The sequence below is a fragment of the Anser anser genome, assembly GCF_964211835.1.
Source record: "Anser anser genome assembly, chromosome: 13".
NCBI classification, from domain to species: Eukaryota; Metazoa; Chordata; class Aves; order Anseriformes; family Anatidae; genus Anser; species Anser anser.
The window spans coordinates 22,096,321-22,120,162 of NC_139734.1; the positions used below are offsets into that span (position 1 = coordinate 22,096,321).

Genomic DNA, 23,842 nt, shown 5'->3' on the forward strand with positions numbered 1-23,842 from the left:
GCGAGGCGAGGCGGGGAGCGGCCCGGGATGGCGGAGCCCAGGCGGGAGGGCGCCGGCCCCGCTGAGATGGCGGCGGCCGGGGCCGTTGCGTTCAAACCGGCGCGGCGCGGCGGGGCGGCCAACGGCATGGCGGCGCGTCACGGCGCGTCACGGCGGGGCGGAGACGGGCGGAGAAGGGGAGCCATGGAGGCCCGGCTGCCCTACGACGACTTCCCGGTGGTGTTCCTGCCGCCCTACGAGAGCCCGCCCGCCTGGGTGCCGCCGCACGAGGTGGGGACGGGACGGGGGGACGCGGGGGGGACACCGGGGGGCTGCTGCCGGCCCCGCCGCCTCAGCGCCCGCCTCTCGTCTCCTCTCCCTCACAGCGGCTGTACCACCCCGACTACAACAACGAGCTCACGCAGTTCCTGCCCCGCACCGTCGTCCTCAAGAAGCCGCCCGGGGCGCAGGTAGGGCACCGCCGGGACCCCCCCGTCCTCCTCACGGCTCCTTTGGGGGTCTCGGGGGGGGGGGAGATGGACACGGAAATTAAAGAGCGGCTGTGCGTGCCCTGCCCTGACACACGCCAGGGAGCATTTCTCCCTGGGGGCTGCGTCCCGTGGCTAACATGCCTTATCTTGCAGCTGGGCTTCAACATCCGTGGAGGAAAGGCCTCGCAGCTGGGCATCTTCATCTCCAAGGTGTGTCCGCCCTTCCCCGCGCCCTGTCAGGTCCCCTGGGTGCTGCAGGGCCGGCTGGGTGTGTGCGGGCACCGTCACACGCCCTGTGCGCGTCCCCGGGCTCAGAGCTGTAATCTGGAGCTCGCCAGGTAGCAATCAGACAGCCCTGAGCCACTGCCTCGCCTCTGCCCGGCCCGTGCTGTTGGGGTGCTGCAGTCCCTGCTCTCTCCAAGTCCCCCTTCTCCTTGTGAACGCACTGCACGGGCACTCGGAAGGGTCCCGGGGGCCAGGCTGCCTCTCCCACGCGGGAAGGGACCTGCGGTACTGACCATGCACGGAGCCAGTGCTGCTGCCTCTGCGCTGCCCTTCACAGGTGATCCCCGACTCGGACGCACACAGAGCTGGGCTGCAGGAAGGGGACCAGGTGCTGTCTGTGAACGATGTGGATTTCCAGGACATCGAGCACAGCAAGGTGAGCACTCCTGCTCCCTAGCATGCTGTTGTTTCCCCAGCAGGACAGGGGAATCAGTGCAAACCCCATCTCTCTGCCTCTCAGCCGGTGGCACCACGTAACTGATGCACTGCTCTTTCCTATCCTCAGCCCTGTCTGGTCACTGATCAACTCTTTCCGTTTTCAGGCTGTGGAGATCCTGAAGACAGCCCGTGAAATCACCATGCGAGTGCGTTACTTCCCCTACAGTAAGTGCCTGCTAGCTCCGAGTCTGCTCACCTCGCAGCATTTCTCCCTGGGAAGCAAACTGCCATGCATCCTTGTCCGTCTACCCGAGCTCTGTCTCTAAGGATGTTTAAATATTGTCAAGGGGGGAAAAAATTTACCAAATTTTTAACTCTTGGTTGCAGAACCCATAATGCCCAGAGATACTGGGGGGAAGGAAGGAGGAAGGTCAAGGGAAGCCAGACAAGGATTCTTCATAAAATGTAAACTGATCCTTAAAGGAAAGTGAAGCAAAATAAGGAGCAAGGGAAGGGAGAACTTCAAAACAAACTTGTGTTCTACATGCCCTAAAATAACTTGAAACAATGGCTGGGATGCAAATGTGCTATTTTAAAACCAGCTCATCTTAGCTAATTCCCCCTCACCATCGACAGCCACCTCTCCTGCCCTTTCAGCCTTGCCTTCTCTTTCCCTTCCAGATTACCAGAGACAGAAGGAGAGAACTGTTCACTAGCAGGCAGCTGTCTGCTGGGTCCTCTCCAGAGTGGCTGTCCTGCAAGAAACTCTCCACTACCTTTCCTCAACATCTGAGATGACATGTCAAATTTCAGCTGTCACTGGAGGCACAACTGCACAGGCCTCGGCTCTGCTTCCTGCTTGGAGGACACCACGGAGCCTGTTTAGCTGGAAGACGGATGGGGCTTCAGTCCGTACTCCTTGAACTGGGTGATGAAACAAGCTGATGGTGCCGGTGTGGAAGTGGGTACCAGAGGACAGCTTGTCCAGCAAGATCTGTGCTTCTGTTCTAGTAGGGCGTAACTCAAAGGAGTGCTCGGCGGGTTCTGGATCCAGCTTTTGTTGCTAGGATGTAAGGCCGGGTCTGAGTGCGCTGGAGCAGAGCGTGGCCTTAGTCCTCCAAGAGATCAGCCTGTTCCCTTCTCTGGTGACATGAAATCCTTTCCCTCTCCACTGTCCTACCTCTGCTCTACACTACTGGGTTTGCTTGGGACGTGAACAGGAGTGAAATCCAGGCAAACTCAATGCACATCTCTAGCTGCACTAGTCTCCAAGGCATGTGTGTACCTTGTTGCTGCTTAACGACCCCTGCGAGACAGGACCAGGACACTTGGAGCATGTTCCTAAGCTGCAGAGACACACAGCCAGGTTCCCTCATGCGTGGTGCTTACGTTGTTAAGGGTTTCACTTGCTGGACTTGCTTCCTTCTCTTGGCACAGCCCTGTCCCTCCCAGGTGCTCCCATCAGAACTCCCTGCTACTTTGAGGTAAACTTCTCCCTTTCCTTCCTCCTCAGGCATCTCCTCCTGCTGGGACAATTCACCCTCCTGCTGTTGAAATGGTGGGGTGGCAGCCGTTCTGCTGAGAAAGGGGAGGAAGCCTGCTGTGCCCTGTGCTGGGAGAGCAGAGGGGAAAGCATCGGGGTTATCAGCAAAGCTGGGTGCAAATTGGGGTAGTATCACCTTGTAAATGGTATCGGGACAGCCCTCGCTCTGGCCTTCTACGCGGTGTTTTCCACTTACCTGTAATAACTGAGGTAATAAAACTAGCACAGCAACCAGACTTGCCTTATTCCTAACTCGGGAAGTCTCGGGAGGATTCGTTGCCACCCTCAGCACTACCCTGAGGAAATGCCCAGGTCGGCTGAGGCAGGGGTTGGCTCCAGTTGGCCTTGCAGCCTGCAGGAGGAAGGCGTGGGACCTGTGCCAGGTGCAACTCGAGCACAAGGGTGTTTTTGCACCGACTGCGATGGAAGTCGGCCCGTGATTACTCTGGAGTGGCATTACAACACTGCCAGGAGGAGGAAGGGCTGCAACGCAGGGTTTTGTCTGTGGTGGCACTAAAGCACCTCAGTTGACGCAGGAGCAGCAGCTCTAACGCAACCCCAGCTCTGCCAGCCACGTTTGCCTTAGCTCAAACACTGGGGGTAAAGTTGGGCCAGTAGAATTAGATACACTAGGAAAAAAAATATATAAGAAAAATAAAACCAACAGTTTTTCTGCCAGGGAAAGAAGCAGCCAGGACCACTCCCCAATAACAGCCTGAGCAGGTAAACTGAGAGATCTTCCATGAGATCTGTCTGTCTCCTGGCTCACACCACTTTTGCAGCACCTACACCTTTCTTGGGGAAGAGGAAGGTCAGGCCTACAGCGTTAGAGCCTCGCCTGGGGGAGCTGCAGGCAGACTGGCCCTGCCCAGCGGCAGCACCACCCCGGTACTCGCTCGCTGCTTCTGCAGCAGCCACCGCGCAGCCCCGACTGGCTGTGGGCTAACAGGAAGGAGCAGATTCTTTTCCAGGACCATCCATGGCTTAAGTATCTTTAATTGACAGAGCAGTGGAATGGGTTGTACACGTCACCACAGCCCGTTTCGTCCTCCAGAGCCAGAGGGACAAAGCAGGGCAGCCTGCTGACTCCTGCTGGGAGAGCAGCTCCAGCACCGCCAGGTATTTCAGCCGCGCACACGACAGAGGCAAAGAGCAGCCTCGGCTTGTCAATGAGTAACTCCCCAGCCGGTAACGCAGCCCGGCAGAGGTACAGCACACAACTCGACCTCTTGGAGCAGCACTGACAGCCCCAGAACAAGCTGTGTTCTGCTAAGGCACAGCAGATCACACCTGAGAAACCGATGGCACAACTCCTCCCCGAGCACAGCTGACAACCAGGTCAGTGCAGCCCGTTCACGAGAGAAAAGGCGACAAACATGGGGATTTCTGTGTAAAAAGCTTCCTGTCCCCCCCCTTCTTATTGTAACCCCCTAGACGAGCCTGAGCAGCATGCTGTGGTGTCCCTCCCTGCAGCACCACGAGCAGCATCAGTTCTCCGCGCCGCCGTGGTCGCTGCCCTCATCTTTCGCTTCGGCCAGACCGCTCTCGTCGATGTTCTCCAGCGAGGCAGCGTGCTGCAGCGCCAGCTCTGCCAGCGCCAGCATGGGAAGCGTGTTCTGCTCGGGGTACAGCCAGGGCTTCACGTTCACGCCGTGCTGCTGCTTCCAGGCAGGGTACTGCACGCAGGCCTTGTGCAGTTTCTTTAACATCTGATCAGAGCAGGGGAGCACAGGGGGGAACAACCGTGGAAGCTCAGAAGAGCTGTTGGCGTGTTTCCACCTAGCCACTACTAACCCCTACTCCACTTCTTTCCTGGCTGCCCAAGAGGGGCTCAGGGAAAGGCAGAAGGGCAATTTAACTCCCTGGTGGGTGTAACTCCCCTTCTCCTTGCCCAGATCTCCTGATGATACCAGTGGCTTTAGCAGAGTGAAATTAAAACCGCCATCGGCAGGGATCAGAAATGCTCCACGCCCGTCCTGCTCTGCCAAGGGACACCCTCAGCACTGCTCTGCCCCTCGGTTCGGGGAGCACGTTCCCGGCGCAGCCCCACCACCCAGGGGTGTCCCCACGCCGCAGCCCTGTGCTCCAGCCAGGCACTGGGCACGCGCCCTTGGAAATGCTCCGCTCACCTGTGGCACCAGGTACTGCGACACTTTATTCACGACCCACTTTGGCAACGACCCTAACGGATTGGGGGGGGGGGAAAAACAGAAGTTAGTGTGCCAGGAAAGGGCTGTGCTCCTCCCAGCCCTCCAGCAGCCCTCAGAGCGAGCTGCAGCGTTAGCACCAACACGTGCCAGGGGGGCTGGGGCAGAGGAGGGCCACGTTACGTAGCTGCCCCCTGAATTACGGGCAGGATTCCTGTCGTGACCTGAATTGGCGTCCGCACGCCCCCAGGCCAGCAGCAGCGGTTACCTTTCGGATCCACCTGAGCCAGGTAGGTGAGACTGCAGCTGCTGGGCCCGGTTGAGCGCACCAGGTACCCCATGAGGAGCGCGACTGCCCTGACCAGGTCCTTGCGCGGAGGGTATTTCTGTGCAGACACAGCAGGCTGTCAGGCGCCGTCCTCCACCCTCCCGGCCCTCTCCCTCTCTCAGGTCTGGCACTGAATACGCCGGGCGACAAGGCTAGAGAGGAGCTGCCTCAAGCTGAGGACTCGGCCAGGAATTAGCCCCTACCTGCGAGGGGCTCTGGGGGTCCCAGTTTATCCCAGGCAGGACCTCAGGGCCCTGTAACAGGACAGCCTGCTAGCCCGGCCTCCCCTGCACTCACCGGGTGCTTGACCGAGAAGTTGATAATGGTGTGATACCCGTCCTCGACCTGCCAGGCTCGCAGTGTCACCACGTCCCTGTTCTTTAAGGGCTTTGGACATCGCCCTAGACAAAGAGGGAAGAAAGCTGCTTCCCGTGCCCGAGCAGCGTGCGGAGCTCGTGTTGTGATCTCAGTGCCTCCTCCGCCCAGCGCTGCCCCTCACCAGCCCAACTCTCGTGGCAGCGGTCCTGAGCCATGCCCCACGCCCCAAACATCCCCAAACGCGGGCAGGACGGGCCCGATTAACACCACCCACGGCTTTGGCATTAGAGGGCCAGTGCCACCCTGCCCCTCGGCCCCACTCACAGGCGTAGTAGCCCACGTTGGCGTTGGCAGCCACCCGGGCGATGTCGTGGCTGTCGATGACATTGGCGTCCCACTCACGGCGATACTCGCTGTCGTGCAGCACGTCGTACACCGTCCCCGCCGGCACGTCCGGGATGTCGATGCAGCACTGCAGGGAGCACCGAGAGCTCAGGCCGGGCTCTGCCTGCCCACCCCGGAACCTCCGCCACTCGCGGCGCCCACCTTCAGCTGGTGCACGGCACAGCCCGGCGGCGGTGGCTCCAGGCAGACGGCGAGGCCGCCGCAGTCCCGTTGCCAGCCGCCGTCCCGGCAGCGCTGCCGGAAGGCGCGGAAAGCGTCGGCGTCGGGCACCGGCACCCGCTCCATGCGGGGCACCCGCTCCTTGTGCCGGGACAAAGAACAGAGCCCCGGCCTCCACCCCCGGGCTGGCCCCCGCTGCGCCCGCCCCCAGCGGCCGCCCCGAGCCTCGGCTTGCTTGGGAAGCAGGACAGAGGAGGTGTTGGTGAAATAACTTTATTTAGTGTGATACACGGCTGTGGTCAGACAGTCCACACTCAGAGTAATAGTCACACTTACTTGGCTAACAGCTAGGAGACAGCAGGGCCGGACACACACTCAATATTATACACATCCATAGAGAAGACAGCGGGAAGTGAACTATTTTATTTCACTAGTTACCCCCCCCCGTTACTTACGGTCCCCCCCTCCCTCCCCCCAGGTCCGTGACTCAGAACAATAGGAGAGCAGGGGCCGCGCACGCCTGCCCGTGAGAAAGAAGGGGACAGCAAAACCTGTTCTACGGCAGACACGGACACACCGACAAACATCAGCAATTCCCACACGACAGGAGTATGTACAGAGAGGGGCCGAGCTCCCCGCTGGCACGGGGCACGAAGGACCCGGCCGTGCCAGCTGGGACGGTGGGTAAGGAGGGGAGGGGGGGGACACTCCAGAGTGAAATGGGAAACGACATCCCCGCTTCCTCCTGCGGCCGGCTCATGTGGAGGGGAAGGGGTACGGCTCTCGGAGCACGAGGGCAGGCACCTGCAGCGTGGTGACTTACCGACAGCAAGCCAACGCAGCCGGAGCGCAGCCCCGGCCCTACGTGACCGGGTGCTCCTCCAGCACCGGCGCCAGCTCCCGGCCCAAGGCTGCCCCTTCCCCTCCATCCCCAGCCCGCAGGTTTCAAAGTGCACACGCTATGTCAGTGACCGACAAGGCATCCTGCTGGGGGGAGTGTCACTAACCCACCAAACAACGCCGAGCCCGCTCGTACCCTGCACACCCAGCACCTCGTGCTCCTGCCCACTGGCATCCCCTGGCAGCGTGACACAGGCCGGCTGAGAAAAGGAACAGGGAATGGCTTACAACCATCTGGCTGTTTCGTTCTCCTCTCTGTCAACAGACAAACCTCCTGACTCCTGGAGCAGACAGAAGGGGGGGATAAAAACAAACACAAAAACCCACAATAAAAGTTTCTGAAGAGCTCTACTAACATTGTTCGAAACCAGGGGTAGAGACCTGGGCGAAGAGCGAGGTATTTCCCAACCCTGGAGGTCCAGAAGTGACAACAAAACGCACTTCAGCAGCGTACATTCCTCTAGCCGTGTCTGATAATAAATCCCTGCTACCACTGATCCGTTTTGGCAATGTTACAGCTTACCGTTATTCCAAAAGTGACACGTCTATTAGCCCCCCACCCCCCGTAAAGTCTACTACAAAAGCAGAAGCAGCTGTGTGTGATTTCATCAAGCAGCAACCTAGGTACAAAAGCAGAAAAGCTATCACTGGCCTTCAATTTGCTGGGGCTCTCCCAGCCTCCGTGAAGCAGCTCTCAGGTTGTGTGACTAAGAACAGGACAGAGAGGAGGAAAGAACCTGAAAGGCATCCGTGACTCCCAGGGCAGGTGTTGCTGCTGTGGTGACAGACCCTACAGAGCTGCTTGCTTTCGCTGTTGACAGACAGGAGCCTACAAACCACCCTGAGGATCTCTCCCCACCCGGCCTCATGCTGCAAAGCCTCTGTACCCACTTCCTTCGCCACATCTGACAGCCAACACTCACCAAGCACCAACATCCTCCAGATGGGAAGATATTCACACTGAAGGAGCGGTCTGTGGGATGTCTCTGCTACGCGAACGGGAGCAACAAGGTCAAAGCTATCAGTCTGGGGGTTTCCAGTGTTCTGTGTCGCGAGGGGCTGAGCGTAGGGCAAAACTCAGAAGTCGTGAGCAAGAGTTAGCCAAGATCATCCACAGAAAGGAAAAACCGAGGAGCTAGCACTGTGCGCGCCCCGCGGGAAGCAAAAGCCTACAACCAGATAACCTGTGCTGTCCAGAAAGGCAAGGCCAAGTCAGACTGACTGGTTTAAAAGGAGCAGCCTTGAAACAGAGGAAGTGGGGATGCAGGACAGACGTGGCTGGAGTGGACAGGGAACTAGTTAAGATGCAAGGCAGTAAAGGAAGGTGGACAACCCACCCCCAAGCTTTATTTTTTTTTCTGTTTTCCCTAACTCGGTGGCTTTTCCATTGCATTCACAAGATATATCTGAGCAGACAGGCTCAAGGTGGAGGAGGGAGGGAGAGGAAGAGAGAGAAAGAGAGAGTGTAAAGGGCACCACAGTGCCAAAGTGCACCAACATAAAAAATAAACCAAAATAAAAGACAGGACACTCATTCTGCACTCAAGGCTCATACCATGCAGTAAGAGGGGCGGCCGGGGCTGCTCCCCACCAGTAAACAGGGAGTTCGCTCGCTTAGTAGGTTGGTTTTTCAGCCCACAGTAGGGTTGCCTAGCCAATGAGCAGTGATGTTCTTCAGTGAGACTGGCCGGTTGGGGAATGTGCTGCTACAGAACGGGCCTGTTAGCAGGAGCAGCCGCTCTCCGTTACTGGCTGCTCAGGAGGTTTCTCTAGTTTGATGTCAATCACTGAAGGGGACGAGTTAAGGAGATCAACCGTCTCGAGGGAAATAAAATAAAAACCAAGAGGTAGAGAACAGAGAACATGATCAGCATCTGAAAAGGTTGTCAGCTGCCGAGCTGAGCAGAGCATATCCTGCCTGCACAGGATTAGGCGCAATGCCAGGGGACTGGGTATGTCAAGCCCGTCTAGAGAGCAGAGCCCAAGTGGCCATGTCTGCACACAAAACAGCCCTGTGTGAAGAAAGGAAAACATTGCAGTATTTTAAAACTGTGCAAGCTTTACTCTTAGTTTAAGTGGAGCGTTCACACTTCTAATATTTATGTATATTTATCCAGAGACCACAAGCAGGGACCATGATTTATGGGCACAGGTAAGCACCACAGTACGCTATTTCAGCCATGTGTCTGCAAAACCCCAGCAAGAGCCATCCCCACAATGGGCTTACTGACTCTTTTTGCACAATCTGACAAAAGGTAATTGCCAAACCCTGTGACAGCAGGAGAACTGCCGATGAGAAAACAAGGATACTGTCTTCTTTGCTCTTCTCTGGTGTGCTGTCCATCCCAGGTAAGGCAGCAGCCACACGGCGGAAAAGCTGAAAAATAGCAATAGGTGAGCTAAAAACTTGTCAGAAAGAAATGCATGTTAGAACAAAACATTGCTCTACAGCAGATCTTAGAATTGAACAAATATGTTTTTCCACAAGAAACTTAACAGGCTTGGTTAAAGAAATGAAGTTACGGAACGCCTGCAAAGCAGGTGGTTTATGTTTTTCTGTTTCTGAGGTGAACACGGAGTCCTTTTTCAACAGAACAGTTCTTCTAGGGGCGCACAGAAGAACTCCCTCCTGCACTCGGTAAGCAAGTCAGAGGCTACAGTTTCCCATTTCCAGACTCAACTGCTTTTGCACACAGCAACGTTACAGCGCTATACCTGGGACTGCTGACAAACCTTTGGTCTGTTGGGAGGTTGCTCAAGAAGTCCGTGGAATAACTACGGTTTTACAGCCAACCCTTTCAGTTCAGTCCTGCTGCGAGCAGGATGGCTGGCTCAAGTGAGCTGCATACAAGCTACTAAGGAGATGCTAGAGTTGGGCATGACTGCCACATCCCCATAAAAACAGAAAATGGTTTTGCATAATTTTTCTAGTCAATGCTTAGAGCTCCTCCTGCTGACATTAACGAAGCAGCAAACAATACAGACACCATGAGACTGTTGGTGAAAAATACTGCAAAGATCTTTTATTTAAAGCACTAGAGGAATCATCTGATAGTGATGATTTTTCCTCACAGTAGCTTGGCAGGGGCTTTTCATCCACATCTCCAAATTGCATTACTTGGAAAATCAAGCCACTGAGGTACGAACAAGGTGCTGCCATTAGTACCTGCCCTTAACAATTTTAGCCACAGAAATTCTCACTACAAACACCCACTAAGCAAATAAAGCAACAGGAAATTGGAACCAAAGATTACAGTGGATTATATCGAGAAGAGCTAAAAGAAACAAAACCAAGGTCTCCTAATCCCACTGTCAGGTTCTCCCAGCCAGCTGGTGTGCAGCAAACCGGGAAGTACATATCCCAGCCAGTAGCTTCCTGACACCAACCACACTCAACGCTCTCTGACGATACCCAGACGTTACAGCTGCCTTATTCTTCAAGTTCTGTCCTGCTTCACAGCAATTTCTGAACTAGGGCTCACAAGTTTACAGCAAGAGGCTTTATGCACAAATTGAAAGACAAGAAATTTTGTTTAAATGTCTAAAAAATGCAGACTTGTTATTATTTTTTTAATGTAAGGGTAGTTGAAGACTGCGACAGGTTGCCTGGAGAGATGGAGTCACCACCCTTTGAGATATTCCAAACCCAAGTGGAGTCAGTTCTGGGCAGCCTGCTCTAGTTGACTCCACTAGGAGCATGAGGGCTGGCCTAGATGATCTCTAGAGACCCCTTCCAACCTCAATCCTTCTATGATTTCTCTCTGCAGCTTGCCAACAGAGCCAGGAACTTCCACTCTAGTGCATCAGCATATGCTATTACCCTGACTGATGTCAACGGCAATTTTAGACAACAGTGCATTAACGGTTAACAAAAGCAAAGGAAAGGTACAGAATTACGTTTGACGGGCTGCACCAAGTGGTGACATTCCTATTCCTCAGCACATTCTGTTTTTAGATTCTCCTTCCTTTCAAGGTAAGTTAAGTTTCCTTTGCTTTAACAGGGGACTGTTGACACAACAGGAAGGAAGCTTCCCCTAGGTAAATCAGCAGCACTGACCACTGGGCAAGAAGCATTTCAGGGCCTGGCAATAAACAACACAAGCATCTGGTGGAACATGAACCCTAAGCAACAGCTTAATCCTCCCACAGAGCAAAAAGTAAAGCACACATTTCCTGTCTTTAAAACAGAACATTGATCTACCTGTTTCACATTGTATCCAGTCTTCGCACTGGTCTCAATGAACATCACATTCAGCTCTTTGGCTCTCTGTTCACCTTCTTCTGTAGTGATTTGCCTGGATAAAGGTGCAAACAGAAGCAGAAAGACAGAAAGGAAAAACAGACAGGAAGAATTAGAGATATGTGACTGAAATGCTGCCAGTGGAAGGCCTCTTCATCACCCCTTACAATAGAGCACAGCCCACAAACGGAGACCTCAGGACCTCTGACTCTTTAGGACCCCTGGGTTCTCCAGCTAAGACAGAAACAACCTCAGGTAAGTTACTCAGGGAACACCCGGACTTAGGACCGCTAATAAAGGACGTTCAGCACGGGATGAAGTTTGTGTGGTACACCTGAGTCTCATTCACAGCACCCTCAAGGGAAGGAAGAATCCCCAGGAGCTGCACCTGATGCAAAATGCAGTTTCCCAAAAGTCACCAGAAGGGAACTCCACGAGATTACAGAATGACATCGGAAAGGCTCCAGCAGCAAGCGCAACGGCAAGTGCTGTGCTGCTGCTTGTGAGCAAGCACCTGGAAATGCGTCTCTGATCAATACCCTGTACATACCTGTTTCACATTACATCCTGCTTTAGCACTGGTTTCAATATACATCATAGTCAGTTCTTGGGCTTTTCTCTCACCCTCCTCTACAGAAACCTGCCTACAGCAACGAGAACAAATCACAGAAAAGAAAAACCAAACCGAACCAAAAAATGATAGTCCAAAAATGATAAAAAAGGAAACTGCAGGAAAAAATAAAAAGCAAACCAAACAGCTACCAACTGAAGCAACGTTAGTAGGAGAGAGAAACTGAACAGGCTGCACCAAATAAAAACAGCCCTATTCTGAGTTCAGCTTTTTGGCACCAGAACTTATCTTGCATCATCACTTGGTTATTACCACAGGGTGAATGGTTTCCAATATGTGTTTTTTGCTTGTTTTTATTTTTCCAAAAAATGTGCTCAGGCTCACGCTGATCCTGTGGCTTTGTCCAGCTTTAAGAGGCCCAGCATTTCAGCCACAGATCTAACTTTCTCTCTGGTCAAGGCAAAGTGGTTTCTTTTAGCAACAGCTGAATATACATCCTCATTCCACACTCATGCCTAGACCAGGACTACTGACTTACATCAAACTCCTAAAATAGGAATTTTTAGTGCTACATGAACTCCAACTGTTACTATTTTTCACACACGTTTCTGGTATTTTTATCTGCACGGCAGTGCTGGGCCAGCTGTCCTGCGCGCACACTCTACCTCTGAACCATCGGGAAATGCATCAAGGCAGAAATTATCCCACTAGGTTTTCCGGTACCACAAGAAAATGGAGAGTGATGTAAACCAGAAAGTCTCAAATCTAAACTCCAGATTATTCAGTTAGGGAGCTGCAGTTATTTCCAGCTCCCAGGCCAGCATAAGAGATACTAGCTGGCCAACAAACAGAGCTGTCTCAAGTACAACATCCCAGATTTTGTTCAGTTGCTTTTGTGAGCTGACGTAAGAAACCAGACTGCTCTGAGTTCTTGCAACCCGGATCTCCCAATCCGAATCAGCTACATACATTTATCATATTTCTGAAGCTCTGAGGCACCAGGCTTCCCCCAACATTTCTGGCATGCGAGGCGCAGCTTACTTAGAACGACCTCCACTGGAATTGGGAAAAGCAAAATAGATGGCAAGACTCAGGTGGTCTGCGCAGTGCACACAGGACACATTTCACCACGTGTCATCAGCCCAGAGCCTGCACAGCACGCAGTGAAAGCTCACCTTTATCTTTTTCCCCACTGACTCGAACCACCTGTCAGTTTTAGTACTGCCTGTGCTTTTCCTGCTAGGCTTTGCAAACTAAAAACCGACAGCACGACTTGCACAGAGACAAAGGGCAAAAAGCATCTCCCAACACCATTTTGTGCAGCCAGGGATGCTGGCTATTGTCTCACGCAGGCATTTACAAAACGCCAAAAACACAAAGAAAAAACAAGTCACGATACATTCTGAAGCAGTATTTACACATCAGGAGTGAGTAAAGCAAGGTTTAGAATTAGAAATGTGACAGCATCCAACAACAAAACAATCAGACTCCTGTTAGGCCCATCATGCCAAAAAGAGCGAACAAACAGGCAACTGAGATATTAGTGCAAGATTTTTTTCTAAGAGAACAGCTTTTCAAGGTGTTCTCTTTTGAACAGAAGTGTCTCATGAACAGGCAAAGAATAAGGTTTTGATTTTAAAAGACTCCATTTTGCTATGAGGTCCATGTATTTCCCAGATTTGCTTTTCTGACATGCTCTCTTTTGCACCAGATAAAAATTCCTCATCACTTCAATGCTTCATATATCCCGTGATACACAAACCACACATTCAGGAACAGCTGGTGTGTGTGAAAGCGTTTCAATTTAAAGTATTGGCACTGTAAGAAACTGTGTGGCTTACACCAACTTCCCGTTGCCAGCTACCAGTGAAGCTGACCGCTGAAACGAAAAACCTTCCTTATCTACAGTGTTTCTCATGTCTTCATAAAGAAGGAAAATCTCTGAAAACATTAGTCAGGTTTTGTTAATTCAGCAATCAAGAAAAGATTTTGAAATAGAAAGTGCAGACCTGTAGGCCTCTAAGAATCTATTACATTGGTTCTGTTAGCTGAAGCAGCATTCCAGGATTAATTTTAAAAGTAAAGTGCTTTACAACGTCCTAAAACGTGAAATCCATGTGATTTTAAGAGTCTAATTAACTTTTTGTGTCTCTTGGGGAAGTCTGCTTTTGCTAATCTAGTTTCCTCTCCCACCTCCAACATCACAGTGTGTGTTACATTATGACATGGAATTTATGTTCACAGATAAACCTTTCAGACTGAGAGAGGAAATATTTCATGCTGCATCTTGTAACATGAAGAAATTTCACTATGATCTTACAGCTGTGCACGCAGAAAGAGTCATATGCACATGACCAGGGAAAAAAGGTAGACTCCCTTGCTTTTGCAAGACAGTTTTTTGATCTGAGCTAAGTTTTATCTCCGCATAAAAAGGAAAAGCATTTGGTCAGTTCCTTGCTTTTCCTGGTCAGGGCAGTGAGGCCGCCAGCTCCCCTCCATTACCTCTTGTCTGCCAGGTCGGTTTTGTTCCCCACCAACATGATGATGACATCGCTGCCCCTCTCTGTCCGAACGTCATCGATCCACTTGGAGGTCTGCTGGAAAGAGTTCAAGTCTGCGGGGAAGAAACAGATGGGAATGCTAAGGATAAAGCTTATTTTAAGTGAGGGAGAATAGTTATGAAAATGGCTACGCCTGCATTCAGGTGCTCTCCAGGTCTCCCCACACCATCATAAATGACCCACAAATTGTTTTCTGCCCGGACAGAAAACCAGCAAGGGGCAGAGGGAACATTTCTCCCGTTAATCAGCTTTTTGCAGAACTTGTGGAGGTAACATACTACTTCTGCTTACATGCGGTACTTCAAATAAGGAGACACCAAAGCATCACTCACTTGTAATGTCATACACTACCACAGCAATAGTGGAGTCGCGGATGTAGCTGGGAATGAGGCTGCGGAACCGCTCCTGGCCTGCTGTGTCCCAAAGCTGCAGCCGAACCTGCTGGTACCAGGCCAGGGAGAGCAGAGAGAGAGCGCAGGAGAGAAAAGAAAGGAGGAAACTGTCCTTTAGAGAAAAGGCCATTTCTACAATTAACTGCATGCAGCTCAGGCTCAGAAGCTGAGACTGACCTTGCAACCCAACTCCAAATATCTAAACAGCACAGAACTTGGCTTTTCTGGTTTTGTTTGTAGGTAACGTGCTTTAATTACCTCCTTTGCCTGCCTAGAGGTTCTCCCACTCCCTCAGCCACAGCATTCTGGAGAGCTCAAGGCTGTGGCTACCACCTCCAGCCGCTGCTGCTAGTGCTAGCAGGCATGTAACACGGAGCTGACCTTCCTAGTCTACCCAGGATTATTTATGCGGTAGGTACAGGGTCTTGAGGCTCTTTGGGCAATTCCTGCATGGCAGGCATGCAGCTTCCCCAACTCTGACACCAAGTAGTGCAACGGCATCCAATTTCACAGCATCGAGTATTCAGAAGATACTCGTGTCCTTTTCCATATGTCCAATAGCGTCCATTTTCATGCAAGATTAAGGCAATCAATAACTTCAGTTCCAGCAGAAGCAACGCTACAGTGCAGGCATCCTACGACACAAAGGACACGGGGCTCTCCCTTTCTGATAGGGGCAAGATTAAGAATCGAGCACCACATGCTCTGATACAGTTTCATCTCCAGAGCCACAGCTACACCTAAACACAGACTGAGCTGTTGTACGCTAGCACTAATGTCTGGTCTATTTCTCCTCTTTCGCCCTTTTCATCTTCTAATCTCTGTGAGCATCTGGTGCATACACAGTACAGCAACAACCATCGCTGTGCCCACGTGGTGCTGGGACCTGCCTACCTGAAGCACCAACAGCCAAAAAACGCCCAACCACCCCAATGAATGCCCAACAAAAGCTTTCAACAACTGGCAGCGATGCCATTTCCTCCCGAGTTACCACTCCGCACAGCCAGCTCTATGAGCAGCGCCACACTGCCAGAAAACCAGCAGAAAGCTGTCGGCATTCTCAGCAGCCAGGACTTTCACAGGCGGGCAGGTACTGGTTCCCTGCTGCATTTCACAAATTGGTTAGATTTCCCCCAAAGCCGCTCGTTCAGCGATGAGGGGTGGCGGCTGTTGATGCACAAAACTCCGCTTAGTAAGGAGCCTGCGGGACACTGGCTACAACGCAGAGAACAGCTTCAGAAGGACCAAGGAGTAGTTTGTTTATTAGAAAAATGTATGTGGATGCTTGACAGAGCACGTGTCTGCAAAACATCTTGCTACAAGCAGATTCAAAACAAGGTCATACCCACATCGAGGCATCCCCATGGCTGCCCTGGGACTTCAGGAAGATGAGGGCTTACCGCTGAAGCAATTAGCTCCTGGTTCTGAAGGCAGCACTGATTACAGTAGCAAAGTCAGGGCTCTTCACTACCCCTGGAAACTCAGGGTGATGAACTCCAAGCACTCGGACAGCATTACAGCAGTGCTGGCAGAACAGATTGATGATAATGACTGCTTCAGGCTCTTGCCTTCAGATTTGGCAATGAGGTTCCCTGTGGAGTCCCCAGGACATCACTGCTACAGCAGCCTGTTCACCCAGAAAACGTACCCTGGTGGTGATTTAAACGCTCCAACCTTCAGACTCACAACCAAAAAGGCAACTAGAGGCAGTACCACAGCACTGGGGAAGAACTGGCCCTGGCAATCTTGCAGTGAAAGAAAAATTATTTGAGGGAAGTCCTCCAGCCAGGATGCAGGTACCACGCAGGCTCCCCTGAAGGGAACCAAGGAATTACCTGCAATATTCCTGCGGTCTGTCGTGTCTACAAGTCAAAGTTTGCGTGTGCCCATTTTGGAGGAAAAAAGAAAATACAAAAAAGCCCATTTTGCCCATTTTGGGGGAAAAAAGAAAATACAAGAAACCCTCTCCCACGTGACAGTGTGCACGAGCACACTGCTGGTCTGGAAAGAGGAGAGTCCCCACCCAAGCATTAACGTAGTCTCCTTGGGGAACGAGGTCACTTCTTGGCTGAGCGGCCCAAGCCGCAGCGCGGGGTTTCCACCACCGACCGTTCCACAGGCCACTCGCGCTTCGGGATGCCCAGGGATTAACAGTAACTAAGCAAATTTTCTTTTTCTTCCCAGCTCACCACACGCTAGCCAGCAGTTTCTCTCTAGTTAGAGCATCTTGGCAGGTACTTGAGTACGCCACAAAGGACTGCCCCTGTTGTGCCCTACCATGAGCAGCACTGAGTTACAGAGGACTCTCTGAGGCTCCAAAATACGGTTATATTAAAGACAATGCACATGCAGAGCTCTTCAGAGTGGAAGGAAACTGTTTTCCTAACCCCGCCAGCCACCATTATCGTGCCCTCAGAAGTACCAGCACCGTCCCTCGCTGACACGAGAAAACTAAAAGCCTCTTAGCCGCTAAGATCGGAACAAAAAGCAGCAACAAGAAAAAATGAAATTATCTGAAAAGATCAGACCATTACTGAGGCACAATGAGATCAGCTATCACTTAATTATTTCTGACATGTCTGGAAGCCATTAAGAATAGCCTAGACTGTGGCAAAATTTTTCCACCTGCCCGGATAAATAGCATCCTATACCTGTCACAACAGTAGGGAGGAAAAGCTGCCGACCTATGCAGCCTGCTGCTCTGTCTCACCCAGATCTGTTCCCAGCACATAAATCATCCCGTGCACATCTGGCACCCCTCAAACCCTAAAAAGATCAGTTTTACATTATTTTGCACCAAGCCACAAATCCTCCTCGAGTCAAGCACTTAAGCTCTAGGACTGGAGCAGAGACCATGCAATTATTTTGTGCTATGATTAATCTCACGCAGTGAGGGCAGTTTGTTATTTTGTTAAGCATTTCTGTTGGCCAAAGTGAAACAACCCCCCTGATCTATAAAGACTCGCTATAACCTAGATTTGGGGCAGAATGGAGATGGGCCAGACGTTTGTGGGGTTTTTATTTGTTTTTAAATCTTCAGTTCTTTCTTTCCTTTGACTCTGTTCACTGGTATGAATCCAGTCTAGCTCTTTATGCTGATATTGTAGCTTAATTGAAAAAGACAGATCAAGTGGAATCTGCAACAAAGTTATAATGAAATAATTATATTTATATCTAATACTTAAATGCTCATGCCAAGAGTTACAGACAATTCCCCTTTAAGGTTGTTTATTCTTTAGAAATGATGGTGGCTATGTCTCTCTCAAAAGCCCTCTGGTGACTTGTACGAATTGTCAGCCCTGTTCTTCAATGAAATGGGAGTCTGGAACCCTCAGAAGTCACAGCACAGCTTCTACTTCAATGGATGTTGCAACGGGTGTTTTACCCAGTCTGACAGGGTTTCATTTGTTTGCCATCTGACGTTACTTGTACTACTTCTCTAGTTATCCAGAGAGGAGACAACTTTTGAGGTTTAAAAAGAACAAAACAAAACAGAAAAAGTAAAAAGCTTTCCAAATTCTACTAATCACCTTTTACTCCAGTTGTTAAAGACATGCAGCCATAACCCCTGTTCACCTACCTGCTAGTCCTCTGTCCTCCATAGCTTGATCTTTGACCAGACCAGAGTTAAACGATTCCCTAGTTTTGGTATGGCGAGCTGGAGTTACCAGTGGTTGTGGGGGAAGATGCTCACGTACTTCCCCCTCAGCCCACAAAACACCTACAGTGCTGGGGCTGCCGGCCTAGCTTAACTCCTTTCAGATATCATCACCGCTTCCAATGCATAAAAGGCACCCGTTAAAAGCAAGGCCCCTGCAGACACTCAGGCTCAATACCTACTTGTAACGTCAAAGACAATGACAGCCACAGCAGAGTCACGAATGTAGCTGGGAATGAGGCTGCGGAACCTCTCCTGGCCGGCTGTGTCCCACAGCTGCAGCCTGATCTGGGAAATGGAAAAGTGCAGGGGAAGAGGGAAAGGAAGGAGCAGGAAAATGGAAAACAAAACCGAAACTCAAGTGAAATAAAAGTAAAAAGAAAAAAACTGCAAGGCAAACATAACGCAACAAAAGGAAAGTTAAAACGGAACAGAAGTGTGAGAAGAGCCACTGATACCTCTAACTGCGCTCTCGCGGTCACCTCAGCCTAACACATCAGAGAAACCTCCCCCCCTCCACGAGCCCATTAATAACTCGCAGGCATGAGTACATTCTTCCATTTCATCAGAAACCCAAGATATCCCTAAATTACCTTCCAGCACCATCTGTTGACGAGGGAGACAGGCGTACATACCGTAGTGCAGCCTGCCGTGTCAGGACCCCAGCTAGAACGGCTCACAGGCAGGCTGCAGCCTGCAGCAAGCGAGGTGTGGGCACTCCCAATTGTCGGGAGTGCGTCACCCAGCTACCAATTCGATTACTCCGCTGGAAAGCCTGATGTGAAGTGCTCAAACACAGTAGCAGGTACAAGCCAGGACGGCAACCACCCTCTAGACTGGCTTATCTCGTGCTGAAACCCACCAACCTAGGAATAAACTGGGAGAGAAGGAAGCACTCCGCTGCCCTCCAAGCGCGAGGCTGTAGCTGTAACGTGGAGCCGCCAGCCTGACGGGAGCGGGGACGGGGCTCCTCATGGCCCCGCTTCGCTCAGCGCCACAGCTCCCCGGGCATAGCTGCACGCTGCAGACAGCGTACCATGGTTACACTCTGGGGGAAGCTATTCAGAGAGAGTTCTGAAGAACCCAGCTCACGTATGTTTGTTCCTTCTGCTGGTCAGTGCATGCTGCCCCCAGGCCTGAGAGCTGGGTGACCCAGCACAGGTATAATTTCAGGATATGTTATCGAGTGTGAAGACTTATCAAGTATGTTGAAGCGTCTGCTGCGGTTAGAGGCTTCGCATTCTTCATCTCGAGCACTGCAGTCAAAGACTATTGCAAAATCCAGCATGAGCCCCAACTGAGAAACTCTTTCATTGCCTGAACTTTCCTGGCTCAGTGTGCTGGTATTTCTCCTTCCTTTTACACACATTCAGCAGCTCTGTTACTCTGACAGGCTTTATGGGCTCTACAGGCCAGCTACATAATCAAGAAAGCTAACCTAATAGCAGACATTTTCTGCATAGCAGGCCAGTGGGCGAATGGCATCGTGACCTACACAACTACGAGAAACCAAGACTGCACCCGAGGACTGTGGGCTGCTGCAAACAGCGCCCAGGCATTCCGCCTTGCCTTCACACGTGTCAAGCTGCCTTCCCAAGATCTTCTACCCCTGCTAACAGCGCTGAAGAACGTCATCCAAGTAGTTTCTCTCAAACAAAGGCTAAACAAGGTCTCTTCTAACAGAGAATCACTGGTAAGGTGGGACAGAAGCACTCACAAATCTCACTACGCACAGGGATGAGAATTCAGAAGCAACAGACCCCAAGCGATACAGAGGACATCCACCGCACCACCCACCCTCCCCTCCTCCCAACAGCTTCCTTCTTCTCAGCCAGCGATAATATTAGCAAAAAGGCAAGAACTAGAAAAACTTGAGCTAGCAAAATGACAAATACTGAAAGACAGGAGAGGGATGTGAGGGGTCTCTTTATGCAAGCTAAATGCAGAATTGCTTTATTAACAGTAAGGCAAAACTGTGTTACAAACAGAGCCTTTCTACGAGGAGGAACTGTGCCACCGCTGCTTATCCTGAGTGACTTCAGGACTTGGAACCACCTGGGGTGTGCTCATGCCCATTTCTACTGACAACCCCAGCGGCAGAGCTGCAAATTCTGGGAGCAAACCGTGCCTCTGGTAGGCACGTGCAGCAGACAGCTCGCTCCCCCGGGATACGGACGTTAGCTTGCCCCAGTTCTGCATGAACGGATTTGACTTCATTCTGGAGGTTTTACGTATTAGCAAGCACCAGAAATGGGAGACTGGGTCAGCGCCTCGATTCAACAAAGGCTGTCCCTCGGAAGGCTGCCGGGGGAATTCAGCAGCCATCGAAGGAACGGGCAGGCAGAGCAACACGCGCGGCAGCTGCTGCTCCCCTGCCTGCAGTTGCCATGCTATCACACGGACGCCTCGCTTACCGTGCGATCTTCAAGGTACATTGTTTTTGACAGGAAATCAATTCCAATGGTTGCCTGAAAAGAAGAAAAGCATTAGTAACTGCAACTCGCCCCCCAGCATCTGCAAATCAGACCTTTCCATACAATCTCTGAAAAACACTGACTTGTAGTTAAGCCGTTGAAGTCATTTGCGTTCAGTAGGTGATACAAACAAAGCCATCGAGGTATCTCCACCATCTTCATCTCCCATTATTCCTCCAACACCTCCGAACCGCACCAGATCCTCCAGGCCTAATTTTACCTCTCAGACATTCAGGCATCTTAACTCAGATCATATCTCTCCTGTCATCTCCCTCTGGCTCACAGCAACACAGTCTGCTAAGACTTCTCTTATTAGAAATAACCAGAAGGTAGAGCAAGTTACATAAATTGTGAGCCATGTACTGAAGCCTAAAGTAACGGTGATTCAGGGCTTTCCAATTGAGAGCGCGCTTCCTTTTCAGCGACAATCAGAAGCTTCGTTTCCCTGGCAGTTCTTCCTGCCAGCCTCCTTCCATTCATGTTTCCATCCCTGTACAGCAATTCCCGTGCAGAAACATTTAAAGAAACTTACTAAGTCAGAGGAATTAAACGTTCCCAGGCATTTAAACCAAGCAGGTGTCCCGGCCCATCCCAACCCCAGGAAACAGCCACTGATGTGACAGATTTCAGTATTTTAGGCCATCCCCAGACTCAAACACAGGCACGATGTGTCCTGGAAGGGCTCCGTTAGAACATGAACCACCTGACAGCAGAACAGACCACAACCGTCAATTTCTGTCGTTAGCACTTATTTCTAGGTGCCCTATTTCCTGCAGCCCAGACACAGTTTACAACAACTACGGTGACAAGATAAACCCACTACAGCGCCGTACAAGAGTCAGGAGTAAAAGAACCATGCAGAAAGCACAAGAGGATCCAGCTTCAGTAAGTGACTTGTCCTCAAGAAAACCACCTTCTCTTTTCTTGGCCAGCTTAAAATTACTCCAGTCTAAACCAGCACCTCTTCGTGGCCTGCACTAAGAGAAAACACCAGTCTCGTCTTCCTTAAAGGTATTTGCTACTCCCTTAAATACCACTAAGTGCTTTTGATGCAACTCACTCTTCCCCAAATCTTCAGGCCTCCTACACATCCTCAGCTTTTCAGCCTGAAGCCTCTTCATCCCTACCCTACTCTCTCCCTGCCAAAATTCCCCTGGCTTTTTCTATCTATAGCCTTTTAGTTGAAAAAAAAAAAAAATCGAGAGAGAGAATACACCGTGCTGACATCTTGTGGACCCATCTAGGCGCTCTGGACTCAACTATTCCTGTTTAAATGGAAAGGTCTATAACGATGAACGAGATCAAAAACTATCGTAAGCACGTTTTTGTCTTATTGTCTCTCTCCATTTCCTGATGCTTCACGCCCATCTTCAGTCATCCTCACCATTGTCTCCTCTCTGTTCACTGACCCCATAAACCACCGTTTCTCCCCGTTTTCCTCAAGCTTCTCAAATAGCCAGACGGGATTTAAACCTTGCTGCTCTTCTGCACGCCGCACTTCCTGATAATATACAAGATCCTTGGGCTTAACCACAAAGTCTCATCTACATTTCAAGGCACATTACCACCTCACAAACGACGCCGAACTGACATCTCCTGGAGAGAGGCGTTTGCCCTAACGGCTCCCACAGGGGCACGTTTGAGTAGCGGAGAGGAGAGGCACTCATGCAGAAGCGGCTGCACCACATACCTGGTAAGTATTGTCGAAACTGTCGTACATAAACCTGGTGATCAGAGAGGTCTTCCCAACTACAAAAGAAGAGGAAAAAATTACTTCCGAGCAGCAGAGGAAAAAATAACCGCTGCTGGGGGGTGACGTGCCGGGAGCACCGGTCACCAGAACCACGCTGCCAGTGGAAGGCCGTCCCCCGGGCACTGGCTCCTGTCATTTTGTGAATAATTTCCCAGCTGGTTATTTTGCAGAAGAGCGCTAGGCCAAATGAATCCATGAAAGTAAAAAAAATTAACGATGATGATGAAAACTTGGTCCTCAGCTTAGGTGCGTTGCGCTGCATGTGACAAAGCGCTATCTGCTTGCTCTGAGCCAGCAGTAAATCTGCTTTGTTATTCATATTTTGCCACTTATGTAATCACCAAGCCCAGGGTTTCTAGAGGCAAACATCAGAATCCAACACAGGCGCTCTTCAGCTGCCTCTGGCTCCACAGAAGGGCAACGTTTACCACTTGGATTTTAGATGTTACAAACTTTATTTGTAATGAGGTTTTTGATACACAGTAAACTTTGACAGCTCGCTTAAAAAGTTTAAATTTACGTATTCAAATACTGCCTAGAGACAAGGTGCAGAATTGAGAGGAGTGGGAACCGAATAGAAGATCTCAGATTCTCTCTCAGGGAGGGGAAGGAGGCCAAGGAAAATACAAAGGGCACGGGTAGAGGAGAAAAAGGGCAAGGGAATAAATCGCTGGCTGACAGGAGGCTGTCAAACTGCGCACGCCGAGCTGTCACAAACGGGCTGGGCAAACGCCTGCCAGCGGTAGCGCCGGTCGCGCCTCGCTGCGGCTGATGGGGCCGGGCAACTCCTGGAAACCCCTCCGGGACCTGCAGCCGGCCGGTAACCGGGGAGGACGGCACGGGGGCGGCACCGGAACGCGGCCGCCCGGAGCCGCGGCCTGCCCGTGGGCCGAGACAGGCGGGGGGGGGGAGGGGGGGGGGGAGTGGGCGGCTGCACGACGGGGCCGCCGCAGCCCCGGCGGGGCCTCCCCGCCCGGTAACGGCCCGGTAACGGCCCCCGAGGCCGCGCCCCGCCCGCCGCCTCGCTCACCGCTCTGCTCGCCCAGGAAGACGAGCTTGAACTTCCGCAGCGGGTTCCCGAAGTCGCCGCCACTGCCGGGGCCGGACATGGCGGCGGGGGGGGGGGCGGACTGGGGCTGGGCCGGGGCCGGGGCCGGGCCGTGAGCGAGGAGGAGCCGGAGCCGCAGCCGCCGCCGCCGAGCGCTCGCCGGCACCGCCGCCCCGCCCGCGTCACTTCCGCCGCCGCCGCCGCGCTGACGT

The 23,842-nt window shown here is 51.8% G+C and overlaps 3 protein-coding genes across 5 annotated transcripts; 1 reads left to right on the plus strand and 2 right to left on the minus strand.

The window, feature by feature from the left end:
- Nucleotides 1-27: 27 nt before the first annotated feature.
- Nucleotides 28-2,910, plus strand: PDZD11 (PDZ domain containing 11; the record flags this gene model as incomplete). The annotated part of the gene is made up of 6 exons (XM_083796901.1): nt 28-270; nt 366-449; nt 624-680; nt 1,033-1,131; nt 1,298-1,358; nt 1,815-2,910. The coding sequence occupies 6 exons, from the start codon at nt 28-30 to the stop codon at nt 1,847-1,849; spliced, it is 579 nt and encodes a 192-aa protein (XP_083653027.1). The 3' UTR covers nt 1,850-2,910.
- A 744-nt stretch (nt 2,911-3,654) lies between these two features.
- On the minus strand, nt 3,655-6,170 carry LOC310880694 (START domain-containing protein 10-like). The gene is made up of 6 exons (XM_083796895.1): nt 6,016-6,170; nt 5,794-5,941; nt 5,449-5,552; nt 5,092-5,209; nt 4,806-4,858; nt 3,655-4,385 (listed from the first exon to the last, which is right to left on the minus strand). The coding sequence occupies exons 1-6, from the start codon at nt 6,157-6,159 to the stop codon at nt 4,164-4,166; spliced, it is 789 nt and encodes a 262-aa protein (XP_083653021.1). The 5' UTR covers nt 6,160-6,170; the 3' UTR covers nt 3,655-4,163.
- Nucleotides 6,171-6,290: 120 nt separating this feature from the next.
- On the minus strand, nt 6,291-23,838 carry RAB41 (RAB41, member RAS oncogene family). 3 transcript variants are annotated; one of them, XM_083796899.1, is made up of 8 exons: nt 23,613-23,838; nt 22,520-22,578; nt 20,770-20,823; nt 14,638-14,743; nt 14,247-14,358; nt 11,135-11,228; nt 9,244-9,310; nt 6,291-8,720 (listed from the first exon to the last, which is right to left on the minus strand). In XM_083796899.1, exons 1-8 carry the CDS (start codon nt 23,689-23,691, stop codon nt 8,656-8,658), a joined length of 636 nt encoding a protein of 211 aa, XP_083653025.1. In that variant the 5' UTR covers nt 23,692-23,838; the 3' UTR covers nt 6,291-8,655. The 3 variants fall into 3 exon arrangements, with proteins under 3 accessions (XP_083653025.1, XP_083653024.1, XP_083653026.1); XM_083796898.1 differs by having other exon boundaries at nt 14,638-14,746; XM_083796900.1 differs by lacking the exon at nt 14,638-14,743 and adding an exon at nt 18,538-18,643.
- Between the last annotated feature and the right edge of the window lie 4 nt (nt 23,839-23,842).

Bases quoted from the DNA above. Each gene is read 5' to 3' on its own strand.
- LOC310880694 (XM_083796895.1), bottom strand. From the start codon at position 6,159: ATGGAGCGGGTGCCGGTGCCCGACGCCGACGCTTTCCGCGCCTTCCGG. The intron at 5,942-6,015 runs GTGGGCGCCGCG...TGCTCCCTGCAG, and splicing joins GTGCCGTGCACCAGCTGAAG to TGCTGCATCGACATCCCGGA. The intron at 4,859-5,091 runs GTAACCGCTGCT...CCAATCCGTTAG, and splicing joins GGCTCAGGTGGATCCGAAAG to GGTCGTTGCCAAAGTGGGTC.
- RAB41 (XM_083796898.1), bottom strand. From the start codon at position 23,691: ATGTCCGGCCCCGGCAGTGGCGGCGACTTCGGGAACCCGCTGCGGAAG. The intron at 22,579-23,612 runs GTGAGCGAGGCG...CTTCTTTTGTAG, and splicing joins CTTCCTGGGCGAGCAGAGCG to TTGGGAAGACCTCTCTGATC. The intron at 20,824-22,519 runs GTATGTGGTGCA...TCTTCTTTTCAG, and splicing joins GTTTCGACAATACTTACCAG to GCAACCATTGGAATTGATTT.